At 70.0% G+C, this 13687-nt stretch overlaps 1 protein-coding gene across 8 annotated transcripts; it reads right to left on the reverse strand.

The window, feature by feature from the left end:
• Positions 1–259: 259 nt before the first annotated feature.
• BAG6 (BAG cochaperone 6) lies at positions 260–13646 on the reverse strand. 8 transcript variants are annotated; one of them, XM_075119625.1, is made up of 26 exons: positions 13313–13645; positions 12278–12366; positions 11856–11973; positions 11380–11603; positions 10785–10838; positions 10087–10161; positions 9817–10007; positions 9609–9738; positions 8878–9075; positions 8348–8615; positions 8071–8157; positions 7346–7453; positions 7129–7241; positions 6788–6872; positions 6100–6446; positions 5654–5984; positions 4859–5028; positions 4349–4402; positions 3956–4058; positions 3547–3671; positions 2415–2561; positions 2272–2331; positions 1811–1945; positions 1622–1729; positions 808–954; positions 260–439 (listed from the first exon to the last, which is right to left on the reverse strand). In XM_075119625.1, exons 2-26 carry the CDS (start codon positions 12353–12355, stop codon positions 344–346), a joined length of 3552 nt encoding a protein of 1183 aa, XP_074975726.1. In that variant the 5' UTR covers positions 12356–12366; positions 13313–13645; the 3' UTR covers positions 260–343. The 8 variants fall into 8 exon arrangements, with proteins under 8 accessions (XP_074975726.1, XP_074975725.1, XP_074975727.1 ...); XM_075119624.1 differs by having other exon boundaries at positions 7346–7495; XM_075119626.1 differs by lacking the exon at positions 10785–10838 and having other exon boundaries at positions 7346–7495; positions 13313–13646.
• Between the last annotated feature and the right edge of the window lie 41 nt (positions 13647–13687).

Raw genomic sequence — 13687 nt, forward strand, 5'->3', positions numbered from 1 at the left:
CCTCATGCTGGGGTGACCCCAGCTGCACCCCATGTCCCCCCCAGGGATTTACACAGAGGTGACCGGAGATTTCCCAGGGTCCTGGTCACTTTTCTGACCCTCTGCAGGGTAACAGCTGACTTACACCCCAGCATTGCCTCAGGGGTAGGGCCCCACAATTTACCTCTCTACAGTCTGAACCCCTCAGGGGAAACTGAGGTACAGGCATGGCAACACCAACCCCTAGAACCCAGGAGTCCTGGCACAGACGAGACCCACAGGCCGACACCAAGCAGCTTTATTTGCTCCAGGGGGCGGGAGGAAGGGGGATAAATAGGGGGCAGGGGGAAGGTGCTGGCGCCCCCTAGGCCTCGTCCCCGAAGGCGCGGTCGGCGTTGGGGAACCGCTGGGGGCTGAAGCTGGGATCCTCCTGCAGCCGCTTCTGGAGGTCTGCACGGAGCTGGAAGAGAGGGGGGGGGAGGAATGAGCATGGACCCCCACCCCCCACAGAGCTTCAGGGTCCCAGCTGGGGGGGACCCAGGGGGCTCGCCTGCTTGCAGCCCGAACTTGTGGTGTCTCAGGGGTTGCCAGATGAAGCAGACCCATGGGGGCAGGGCTGGAGGGGTCCCAGATGGGGCAGACCCCCGGGAGGGAGGGCTCAGGGGTTCCCGGATGAAGCAGACCCATGGGGCAGGGCTAGAGGAGTCCCAGCTGGGGCAGACCCCCGGGAGGGGGGGGTGTCCAGGGTTGCTGGCTGAAGCAGATCCATGGGGGCAGGGCTGGAGGGGTCCCAGGGGGGGCAGAGGCCTGGGGGGCCGGGGGCCTCACCTGCTGCCGGTAGCCCTCCTGCAGCCCCGGCTCGGCCAGCTCCCGGCTCAGGCTCTCGCTGCTGCTCAGGGGCTTGACGCCGGCGGCCTTGGCGGCTCGGCTCACGGCCTCGCAGAGGAGCAGCTGGGGGCCGTCGCCCCGCATGGTCTGGGGGCAGAGCGGAGGAAGAGCGCGGTTGGGGGGCTGACCTAGCGGCCTTTGGCCGGCCAGCGCAGCAGTGGGCCTCACGTGAGGCTGGGGGCGCGGTTGGGGGGCAGGCGGGGGGCTCACCTTGTGGCATTTGGCCAGCATGCCCATCAGGTAGGCGTCGCTCAGGGGCGGTTGGGGGGCAGGCGGGGGGCTCACCTTGCAGCGCTTGGCCGGCATGCCCGTCACATAGGCGTCGCTCAGGGGCGGTTGGGGGGAGAACGTTCAGAGGGCAGGCGGGGGTGGCTGGGGGGTGCGGTTGGGGGGCAGGCGGGGGGCTCACCTTGCGGCGCTTGGCCGGCATGCCCATCAGGTAGGCGTCGCTCAGGGGCGGTTGGGGGGGGAACGTTTGGGGGCAGGCGGGGGTGGCTGGGGGGTGCGGTTGGGGGGCAGGCGGGGGGCTCACCTTGCGGCGCTTGGCCGGCATGCCCATCAGGTAGGCGTGGCTCAGGGGCGGTTGGGGGGGGAACGTTTGGGGGCAGGCGGGGGGCGGCTGGGGGGCAGGCGGGGGGCTCACCTTGTGGCGCTTGGCCGGCATGCCCGTCAGGTAGGCGTCGCTCAGGGGCGGTTGGGGGGGGAACGTTTGGGGGCAGGCGGGGGGCAGGCGGGGGGCAGGCGGGGGGCTCACCTTGCGGCGCTTGGCCGGCATGCCCGTCAGGTAGGCGTCGCTCAGGGGCGGCTGCTGCTTCCCACGGCGCTGGGTCTGGATGTCCTCGCGGATGATGGGCACCCACTCCTGCGGGGACAGAGCGGGGAGGGGGGTCAGACATGGGGGGGCCCTAGCACCCCCCCCCCCCCAGCCAGCCCCAGCACTCACCGGGGGCACGGCCGCTGCCCAGGGCTCAGCGTCGGGCGCGGGCTCCCCCGGCAGCTCCCCCGGCTCCGGCTCCGGGCACCGCACCAGGGCCTCCTCCGCCGTGGTGGCCGGGGCCGGCGAGGCCGTGCTGTCCCGCTGCAACCGGGGCGGGTGAGAGACGCGGGGACCCCCCCGCTGGCCCCCCACGCAGCCCACGCAGCTCACGGCAGGGACCCCCCCGCTGGCCCCCACCCCACACGGCAGGGACCCCCCCACGCAGCCCATGGGAGGGACCCCCCCGCTGGTCCCCCACGCAGCCCCTGCAGCTCACAGCAAGGACCCCCCCACGCAGCCCACGCAGCTCATGGCAGGGACCCCCCCCGCTGGCCCCCCACAGCTCACGGCAGGGACCCCCCCCGATGGCCCCCTACCCCACACGGCAGGGACCCCCCCTGACAAAGCCCCAGCGCCCCCCCCAGTACCTGCACAGCTTCGGGGGGCTGCTCGGCCGCCTGCACCTCCATGGGCTCGTCCAGCGCCAGCTGCACAGAGGGGGAGGGTCAGAGGGGACGCAGGGGGGGGGGGGGTCCTGCCCCCCGCCCCCCACCCCCCGGCCGGGCCGTACCTGGGGGGCCTCGCCCAGGCGGCGGACGTAGGGCAGCACCTGCTCCTCGGTGACGGGCATGTGCTCCAGGACCACCTGCAGCCGCAGCCCCATCATGGCCGTCAGCCAGCTCACCAGCGAGGGGTTCACGTCCGCCGAGAGCCGCCGCTGCGGGACAGGGGGGTCAGCGACGCCCCCCAGGGCCCCCGCCTCCCCCCGCCGGCCGGCACCCCGCGCCCCGACGCCCCCCGCCTCCCCCCACCGGCCGGCACCTCGCCCCCCGACGCCCCCCGCCTGCCGGCACCTCGCCCCCCGACGCCCTCCGCCTCCCTCCGCCGGCCAGCACCCCGCCCCCCGACGCCCCCCACCTCCCTCCGCCGGCCGGCACCTCGCCCCCCGACGCCCCCCGGCAGCCAGCTCACCAGCGAGGGGTTCACGTCCGCCGAGAGCCGCCGCTGCGGGACAGGGGGGTCAGCGACGCCCCCCAGGGCCCCCACCTCCCCCTGCCGGCCGGCACCCCGCCCCCCGACGCCCCCCACCTCCCTCCGCCGGCCAGCACCCCGCCCCCCGACGCCCCCCACCTCCCTCCGCCGGCCGGCACCTCGCCCCCCGACGCCCCCCGCCTGCCGGCACCTCGCCCCCCGACGCCCCCCGGCAGCCAGCTCACCAGCGAGGGGTTCACGTCCGCCAAGAGCCGCCGCTGCAGGACAGGGGGGTCAGCGACGCCCCCCAGGGCCCCCACCTCCCCCCGCCGGCCGGCACCCCGCCCCCCGACGCCCCCCGCCTCCCTCCGCCAGCCGGCACCTCGCCCCCGACGCCCCCCGCCTCCCGGCACCTCGCCCCCCGACAGCCAGCTCACCAGCGAGGGGTTCATGTCCGCCGAGAGCCGCCGCTACACTGACACTCCCCCGACCCCCCCAGACCGCCCTGCCAGCCGGCACCGCCCCCCCCCATGTCCCCCACTGGCCACCACCCGCCCGCCCACCCAGCACCCCCAACCCCTTCCTCTGCCAGCCGGCACCACCCCACCCCCAACACAGTTACACAATCCTGACCAGGCCCCTCTGGGCTATGGGGACAGGGAGGATGCCTGGTGGAGCTGTCCTGCGTGTGGGGGATGCCCCTGGGCGGGGGTCCCGGGGGGGGCACTCACAATGCGGTCGTTGATGACGGCGGTCAGGGCGGCCCGCTCCCCCCCCAGGCAGTACAGGTTCAGAGCCAGGCACTCGAACAGCCCCTGGTTACACAGCTCCAGCAGCCGGCACCCGAAAGTGGGGTCTGGGGGGACGGAGGAGGGGGCTGAGAGCCAGGCCTGGGGACCCCCCACAGCCGCCCACCCTCAGCGACCTCCCCCCACCCTGCAGGGACCCCCCACAGCTCCCTCAGCAACGCCCCCCCACCCCCAGCAACCTCCCCCCACCCTACAGCCCCCACCCAGAACCCCCACCCTCAGCGACCTCCCACCACAGCCCCCCCACACTCTGCAGGGACCCCCTACAGCTCCCACCCAGAACCCCCACCGCCCCACATCCCACAGGGAGCCCCCCCGGACCCCCCCTCACCGGCACAACGCAGGATGTGGGTGGCGATGCGGCTGAAATGCTCCTGCAGGAACTCCAGGTTGGTCCGGGTGATGTCGACCCCGTCCTGCACCTGCACCGAGGCCTGGGGGGGTGTGGGGGGGAAGGGGGCGCCAATGAGACAGTGGGGACCTTTCACCCCAACCCAGACCCACACGCTGCCCCCAACATGCACAGCCGGTACCCCATCACACACACACAGGGGGGCTGTTCCCACCTGCCCCCCATTGTCCCCAGGCCACCTCTGAACAGAATGGGGGGAGAGCAGGGGCCCTCCACAGCCAGGGGGGTGTAAGAGGAGGTGGTGCCCATCACTCTGCCGGTGCCCCTCACTTCCAACCCACAGCCCCCCACAGCCTGGGGGGCGACACTTACGAAGCTCTCGCGGATGTATTCCTGCAGGCCGGTGATCAGGCTGTGGGTGGCCACCTGGGGGAGGAACCACAGGTTAGCGGGGATTGGGGGGCAGGAGTGAGGGGCACCAGCAGAAGAGCCGGGGGCCACAAGAAGCAGGGGTGGGGGGATTCGGGGATGATGGGGCTGGGGGATTCAGAGGGCCCAGGGGACCCTCACCCGCACATTGTGGTCAGAGGGCTCCCGCCCCCCCAGGTCTCTTGGTGGAAGCAGCAGGTGGGAGATTCGGGAGGCTGGGTCGGGAGATTCGGGGGGCTCAGAAGATTCACAGGGACTTGGGGGACCCCTCACCTACACGTTGTGGTCCGAGGGCCCCTGCCCCCCCAAAGAAGTGGGCGGGGAATTTGCGGGACTTGGGGGGCCCCTCACCCGCACGTTGTGGTCCGAGGGCTCCCGCCCCCCCAGGGACTCCTGGTGGAAGAAGCGGGCGGGGGATTCGGGGGGCTCAGGGGGATTCGGGGGGCCCCTCACCCGCACGTTGTGGTCCGAGGGCTCCCGCCCCCCCAGGTACTCCTGGTGGAAGAAGCGGCGCAGCTGGGGCTGGACGCGCTGCAGCGGCTGGAACTGCCCGTGGAGCAGCATCACCACGTCCACCATGGAGAAGTTCTGGCAGATGAGCGAGAGCAGGTCCCCGAAGAAGCCTGGGAACAGACGGGGGGAGTGGGGCAGCGGGACATCCCCGTGGGGCACTGGGGGGAGAATCCCGGCCGTGGGGCGTCCGGGGGGCAAGGCCTAGCGGGGGGGGACCCAGCCAGGAGCGGGCGAGGGAAGCCAAGAGTAATGTGGCCCGGCAAGCGGTGGGGGATGGCCCAGAAGGGGCAGAGGCCAGCGGCCCTGAGGGGGCGGGGCCGCCAGGAAGGGGCGGGGCCCGGCAGCCCAGAAGAGGAGGCGGGACCGCCCGGAAGGAGCACAGCCCAGCAGCTGGGGGGGTGGGGGGGACATGGCTCCCACGAAAGGGGCGGGGCCCGGCCGCCCAGAGGGGGCTGGGCCCGGCCGTTCAGAAGGCGTAGAGCCCAGTGGCCCTGAGGGGGCGGGGCCGCCAGGAAGGGGCGGGACCCGGCAGCCCAGGGGGGGAGGAGGGGCGGGGCCCAGAAGAGGAGGCGGGACCGCCCAGAAGGAGCACAGCCCAGCAGCTGGGGGGTGGGGGGGACACGGCTCCCACGAAAGGGGCGGGGCCCGGCCGCTCAGAAGGCGCAGAGCCCAGCAGCCCTGAGGGGGCGGGGCTGCCAGGAAGGGGCGGGGCCCAGCAGGGGAGGCGGGGCTCACCAATGGCCCCCTCGGTGCCCGGCTCGAAGAGGTTGCTGGTGCCGCTGAGGCGCTGGATGAAGCTGGCGATGCTCTCGGTGCTGCCCTGCTGGGCGTTCAGCGAGCCCATCATGGACGACAGCACCCCCTGCACCACACTGATGAAGAACTCGGGGGTCAGGGCCTCGGGGCCCCCAGGGGGGCGGCCCCGCCCCCGCTCCCCACCCGACACCCGCTCTGACAGCAGGGGTGGGGCAGGGGCTGGAGGAGCCTCTGGCTGTGGAGGAGGAGGAGGGGCAGGGGGTGGAGCCTGTTCCGGCACATGCGTGGGGGCAGCCCCCATCTGCGTGGCCTGGAAAAGAGAAAGAGACAGTAGTCAAGGACGGCTCTGGCAGGCTGCCCAGTCAAGCACGTGGCGGGGGGGAAAGTGGCCTTACCCAGAATGCCACAGGATGGGCAGTGCTCACCTGCAGGAAATCTGTCATGCCTTGCAGGAAGGCGGGCATGCCGGGCATGGCCACAGTGATGGTGGGGGAGCCCACGCCGGCCACACCCGGGCCCGCTGCCCCCAGCAGGTTGCCCAGAAGCTGGGAAAAGTGGAGGTCGTCGGCAGGCGGCGGCGGCTGGGCCGAGGAGGAGGCGGAGGGCACGGGGCCCCCAGGCGCACCGGCAGAGCTGCCCCCCGCCGCTGTGGTGGCCGTGTTGGTGGTGGCGGCACTGGCCGAGGCCGTGGGCGGGGAGGCCGGGGCGGGGAAGGAGGCCGACGAGGTGGTGGTGGTGGAAGACGTCGCTGAAGAGGAGCCGCTGCCCTGAGCTGGGAGCGGCAGAATTAACACTCAGGGCCCTGCCCCTCCCTTTCCCATGATGCCCCCTGCCCCCCAACCCTGCCCAGTCATCCCAATTTACCCCCTGCCTCAACCCCCCAATATCTCCCTGGACTCCACCGCCCCCCTTCCATAATCGTCTGTCTGCAACCCCCCCCACACACACACACTTCCTACAGCCTGCCCCACACGTGACCCCAGCACCTCTCACCACCACCGCCCCTCCCAACCCCTATGGTGCAAGACAAGGGGTGAGAACAGCCCGGCTACCCAGCCCCAAATTCCTGCCCCCCACCCCACCCCAAAGGAGACGCATGGGGCAGAGACTTACCCACAAGAACCGGCTGCATCAGCAGCTGCCCGACGAGCCCGCTAATCATCTGTGCCAGGGAGGCATTGCCCCCTACGCCGGGGGTCTGGGGGGAGACGGACGTTACCTCGGAGCCAGCGCCCCCTAGTGGGGACAGGCCCCATGTCCTGCCCCCGAGCCAGCCCCATGTCCCATTCCCCATCCCCGAGCCAGCCAGTCTCTGCCCTGGGGCCGGATGCGTGCCGCCACCCCCTACAGGCAAAAGGAGACATGTCCTGTTCCTGCCCCCCTGAGCCAGCCAGGCCCCCTAGCGGGGACAGGCCCCACGCCCCATTCCCCGCCCCCTCCAGCCGGGCTCTCACCCCAGGTCCTGGCGCCTGGGGGGCCCCCGGGTGGGTGGGCCGAGCGGACGGGGCCGAGGGCCGGGCGATCACCACGCGGGTCGGGGCCGACTGGAAGCCAGGGACCTGCTGGCCTGTGGCAGAGGAAGGAACCGGGTTACACTGAGCGGCCGGGGCGGGAACGCAGCCACCTCTGGGGCGGAGCGGCCCCCCCGCGGCCCCCGCTGGCCGCACCCACCTGTGGCAGCGGAAGCAGCGGCTGCCATGGCTTGCTGGGTGATCTGGTGGGCCACGGCCTGCATGAACTCCGGGGGCAGGCTGGGCAGGGGCACGGGCGGGGCGCCACCTGCAGGGGAGAGGGGAACAGCCGGGCTCACGGGCGGCGTCACTGCCCAGCGCCCCCTGCTGGTGAGCCACTGCAACCGCTCCCGGCCTACCCCCCTCGCTCCCGGTCCGCAGCCCCCCGCCCCCCCGGCGCCCCTCGCTCCCGACCCGCAGCCCCCCGGCGCCCCTCGCTCCCGACCCGCAGCCCCCCGCCCCCCCAGCGCCCCTCGCTCCCGGCCCACAGCCCCCCGCCCCCCCTCTCTCCCGACCCCCAGCCCCCTGCCAGCCCAGCCCTGCCCCCCCCGGCGCCCCTCACTCCCGACCTGCAGCCCCCTGCCAGCCCAGCCCTGCCCCCCCCGCTCCCGACCTGCAGCCCCCTGCCCCCCCAGCGCCCCTCACTCCCAACCCGCAGGCCCCTGCCAGCCCAGCCCTGCCCCCCCCCAGGACCCCTCACTCCCGACCCGCAGCCCCCTGCCCCCCCAGCGCCCCTCACTCCCGACCCGCAACCCCCTGCCAGCCCAGCCCTGCCCCCCCAGCACCCTTTACTCCCATCCCACAGCCCCCTGCCCCTCCAGCTCTGCCGGTGCCCCTCACTCCCGACCTGCAGCCTCTGCCAGCCCAGCCCTGGGCTCATCTTACCCATGCCTGGGCCATGCCCGGCTGGTCCAGCAGCGCCCGTGGGAACGGTGCCCCCGGAGCCACCTCCTGGTGCCTGGGAGCCAGAGTCTGAGGGTAAGAAACAAGTGATTAGCCCAGGACTTGTATCCCTCACCCAGCCTGAGCCAGGATCGAACCCAGAAGTTCTGGAGCGGAAAGGCCCCGTGTCCCATTCCGGGGCCCCCCTAAGGCTGGATTGGGGCTGGCATTCCCTGCCCTGACCCCCAAGCCAGCACCCCCCAGAGGGTCTCACGCTCACCCTGTATGTTCATGTGCATCATGACGACGGGCTCGACGGTCTGGTGGGAGATGCGGATGACCCGGGGGTGGCTGGTCTGGGAGCCCTGGGTCTGAGTTGGGGCCACCCCGGGGGACGGCTGGCTCTCCGGGCCCCGGCCTGCCTCCCCGGGGCTGGGGGCTCCGGCCGGGGCCGGGGGGGAGGGTTGGGTGGGGGCAGATCCCTCGGAGCCAGGCTGGGAGGGGCGGGCACCGTTCCCCGTCATGGTCACTGTGGTACCAACGTTGATCTGTGAACAGATAAGTAATTAGGGGGCCCATCCCGGACTCCTGGGTCCATCCCTCCCTTCCTGGGGCTGCGACCCTCCCTGGAGGAGCCATCCCGGTCTCCTGGGTCCATCCCCCCTCCCCAGGGCCTGTGAGCCCCTCCAGGGGGTATCATCTCAGGCGGCGTCAGCTCGGACACCTGGGTCCATCCCTCTCCCCAAGAGCTGTGAGGCCCCCTAGGGGCGGGTGCTGCCCCGGATGCCTGGGTCCCATGCCCCAGCTCACCTGTATGGGAATGGCAGCCTGCTGCAGCACCATGGGGGCGGCATAGTGGGACATGGGCCGGACCACGTGGAGGTGGCGGGGGGCGCTGCAGGACAGGTTGCAGCGCAGGTCGGACAGGGCCACGAAGGTGTTCCCCAGCAGGCGCATGGCCTCCCCCACCAGGTTGATGATGCGCTGGTCCTCCTCGCGCCCCTCCGTCTGCCAAGGAAGGGGGCACGGTCAGCTCCCGCAGTGCCCCCCCGCCAGCCGTGGTATCGCCCACCTCCCCCCCGCTCCACCATCCCATCCATGGTACAACCCAGCTCCGGGTCCACATCGCCCTCTTCATGGTATCAGCCACCTCAGAGTCCAAATAATCCCCGCCCCCTTGCATGGGATGACCCATAATGCTCTCACAGCCCTACTCCCAAAAATGAACTGCTCGGGTTCTAGCCAATCGAACGCCTGGCAGCAGGGGGCGGGAACCTGGAGCATCCCCAAGGGTTAGAACCGACTTGTGGGGAGAGGGGATTTGGATTCTGCCATCCGTTCATGGACTGGGGAGAGCATAATTTGGACCACCCCATTGTCACCAGGAAAGGGGGAGGGGGAGTTCAGAAGGTCCCATGGGGGGAGGGGGGATTTGGACCATCCCACTCTCACGGGGGGGGGGGGGGGTGATGTTCAGAACATCCCTTTCTCCTGGGGATGGGGGTCCTGGGGATGGGGGTGGGGGTGGGCCTGGCCCTTACGTTGTTGTTGTAATCAGTGGTGCTGGCCGTGGCCAGGATCTCCTGGTAGCGCTGCAGGAAGGGCTGCAGCTGCTCCTCCACCCTGTGCAGCTCCAGCAGCACCTCCACGTACTCGGCCGGCGCTGGGTGGCTGCAGGGAGACGGGAGAGGGGGCTCAGTGGGCGCCTGGGCCCCGATCCCCACCCCACCCCCTCTGGCCTGTCCTTACTTGGGGGCCCCTTCGGCAGCCGGGGTTGGCTCCGGCCCAGGCTGGGGGTTCTCCTCGTCTGGCGCAGCTGGGGCGTCCGAATCAGCTGCCTCCATGGGCTCCCGCTGGCCAGGGCTGGTGGAGGGCGGCGGCTCGTCGGGGACCGGGGGGGCGTTCTCCGGCGTGGGCTGGGGCTGCCCGTTGGTGCGACCCTAGAGAGAGAGACACTGAGCTCAGAGCCGGGGACTCTTTCCCTCCCCCCACAGTCGGGGCTCAGAGCCGGGGACTCACCTCCAGCCGGCCCAGGATGCCCTGCACGTCTCGGAGCATGTGCTGCGCCATCACCAGCCGGACGCGGGGCTCGCTCTGGAACGACAGGGCAGGGGCCGGGTCAGGACTGGGCCTGGGAGTGCAGCTGACAAGGACACAGCCTGGTGCTAACCCAGACCAGACCCCTGGGCCCAGCCAGCCAGCAACACGCACACACCCCCCTGGACCAGTGCAGCATAGGGCCCCAGACCACGACCCAGATTCCCCCAGTCCAGACTCCCTGGGCCCAGCTAGCCCAGGCCCAGCCAGAACAGGACCCAAACCTCCCAAATCCAAACCCCCAGTCCAGACCCCACCCGACCCCCGCGCCGGCTCATCCAGCCTGGGACCCCTGCCTCCCGGATGAGATCCATGGGCCCCGCCTGTCCGGTATCCCCCACCCCCGATGACACCCCTGAACTATCCAGCCAAGTAACCCCAGGATCAGCCCCATGGGCCCCCTGAGCTCTTTCCTGTCCTCTTTAGCCCCGCCCCCAAAGGAAAGAAAATTTCCAGGAGAGAATTTCATTGGTTCCAACCCAGAACCCCCCTGTGCTCTGTCAATTCTCTAACCCTTCCCAGAACCCCCAGTGGCCTTGGAACAGCCCCCGCCCCCCAACCCCTCTGCTGACCTTTCACCCCTCTGCCCTCCACCCCCAGAGCCCACCCTCCTCCAGTACCTGTACGGGCGCCTGTTCCATATTAATATGGACATCCACAGAGGATCCGTCGACCTTAGCGGGAGGAGGAAGGAGACGGGAGCGAAGCAGGGAGAGACGGAGAAAACCAAAGAAAACAAAAGAAGAGGAATGGAATAAAAACAGGAAAAGAAAGAGAAAAATAAATAAAAACAGAGAAAAGGGAGAGGGGCTACAGACACTGAGCACAAGGGAGAGGTGGATAGAGACTCCCACCTGCATCACCACTCCACGGACCCCTCCTGCCCTCCCCAAGCCAGGTCGGAACCCAGGAGTCCTGGCTCCCAGCTCCCCCTGCTCTAACCCACTAGCCCCCACTCCCCTCCCAGAGCCAGGGACAGAATCCAGGAGTCCTGAGTTCCCACCCGTCCATCACACTTCTTGACACATACCGGCTAGAAGATCTCACACCTGTTACAGAACCACAGGAAATAAACCAAAGCAAACTGCCAGAGAAGAGAGAGAACCTGCCTCTTTCAGGAACCCACCCCCGGCGGCACACTGGGGCTAGCGCTGACAGCCAGGGGAGAGGCCCCGCCAGCCCCATGCACCACGGCGCCCCCTGGCAGGAACTCACCTGTGAGGGCGGCTGGGGGTCCATAATACTGACTGGTAAATTGAAGGTCCCCACCATGACGTAGCTGTTGGCATTACGGTCATGGACGGTGGCACCGGCTCCCCGGCCGCCAATGCCATTGTGGGGGGCTGAGGCCGAGCTGGCTCCAGAGGGACCCCCGGAGGAGGGCGACTGAGTCTGGGGAGGGGCACGTTCCACCAAGTGGATCACTTTGCCCCCAACATCTTGGAAAGAAGAGACAAAGGGGGGTGAAACATGAACCTCAAACCTCTGGGCTCCATCCCCCCCAGCTCTGCCGGTGCCCCTCACTCCTGACCCGCAGCCCCCTGCTAGCCCAGCCCTGGGCTCCCCCCCCCCCCCCGCAGCTCTGCTGGTGCCCCTCACTCACTCCCAACCTGCTGCCCCCTGCTAGCCCAGCCCCGCCCCTACATGCCTACTAGTGCCCCTCACTCCTGACCCGCAGCCCCCATACTCACTATATTCTTTAAGCTTCTTGTCATCCTGCAGGACTCGTCCCTGGTAGATCAGACGCTGTTTCTCCGCAGGGATATTTACTGAGCCCGCAATGTGCTCTTTGAACTCCTTCACGGTCACCTACAGGGGAAAGGGGCAAGAACCAGTGGAGTCAAACCCACCCCCAGCACCTCCTCTCTTCTCAGCTCACGCTCTGGCATCGCTATCCATTGAATAGAGCTCCTCTGGGGTGGGGGAGCTGGTTATACAGGGACGCCTTGCCCGGGGCTGAGATGCGGCTGGCTTTGGGGTGGGACACAGGAGCTGCCAAATAGCCGAATGGGCCGACGCAGAGCATCCCTTAGCGCCGGACTGGGGCCAGCACAGACCCCCAAGGGAGATGGCCCCGGACTGAGCCACACCCAGCAGCCTCCCAGACTCTCACCTCCGCCTCTACGGTGAAGGTCCTGGTCTGCGAGTCGAGCGTTTTCACCATCACCTCGAGGTTCTCCGGCTCCGCCATGGCGCCGGGTCCTGTCACGGGACAGCGGGTTACACGTTCAGGTCCCAGATCAGCCGCCCCCGGGGGCGCTGAACGTGCCCCCCCACACACACACACCGCTTAAATCCACGGGCCTCCCTGCCACCCACCTTACACCCCTCCCTTCCCCGCGCCCCTCCCCCCCAGTTACTGCTCCGCCCCTTCCCCATAACACCTTAAACCCCTGCCCCTCCCTTCCCCCACATTACCCCCACCCCTCCCCATAACAGCTTAATCCCCGCCCCTCCCTTCCCCCACCTTACACCCCACCCCTTACCCCCCGCCCCTCCCCATAACACCTTAAACCCCGCCCCTCCCTTCCCCCACCTTACACCCCACCCCTTACCCCCCGCCCCTCCCCATAACACCTTAAACCCCGCCCCTCCCTTCCCCCACATTACCCCCACCCCTCCCCATAACAGCTTAATCCCCGCCCCTCCCTTCCCGCACCTTACACCCCACCCCTTACCCCCGCCCCTCCCCATAACACCTTAAACCCCGCCCCTCCCTTCCCCCACCTTACACCCCACCCCTTACCCCCCGCCCCTCCCCATAACAACTTAAACCCCGCCCCTCCCTTCCCCCACATTACACCCCACCCCTTACCCCCGCCCCTCCCCATAACATCTTAAACCCCGCCCCTCCCTTCCCCCACATTACCCCCCACCCCTCCCCATAACAGCTTAATCCCCGCCCCTCCCTTCCCCCACCTTACACCCCACCCCTTACCCCCCACCCCTCCCCATAACAGCTTAATCCCCGCCCCTCCCTTCCCCCACCTTACACCCCACCCCTTACCCCCCGCCCCTCCCCATAACACCTTAAACCCCGCCCCTCCCTTCCCCCACCTTACACCCCACCCCTCCCTCCCCATACAGCCAAGCCCTACACCTTACACCCCCCGCCCCTCCCTTCCCCCACGGCCGCGCCGAGGCTCACCCCGCTCCAAGGGCCCCTCTCGGCAGGGGGAGGGGAGGGGGAGGGGCTCCAAGTCCAACTGGCCCCGCCCCCCGGCCTCGCTGGCGGGTACTTCCGGTCAAACGGGAGCCACTTCCGGTGGAGCCCAAGCCCCAGGGGCCCACTTCCGGTTCCCCGCAGGGGTCCGGCGGCCGCGGGGGGGCGGGTGGGGGGAGACGCTTCCGGGTGCCCCGGCCGGGGAGACGCTGCGGGCTCGGAACGGGGCGAAGCGGCCGCGGGACCCGGCGCCTCCTTGGAGCGACTCCCTCCAGCCGCCTCTCGCCGCTGCTGCGCCCGACTGCGCATGCGCAAGAGCTGTGCGCTCGCGCGCCCCCCCGCCTTCCCTACTATGGGTCC

Source organism: Caretta caretta, chromosome 14 (genome assembly GCF_965140235.1).
Source record: "Caretta caretta isolate rCarCar2 chromosome 14, rCarCar1.hap1, whole genome shotgun sequence".
Taxonomy (NCBI): Eukaryota; Metazoa; Chordata; order Testudines; family Cheloniidae; genus Caretta; species Caretta caretta.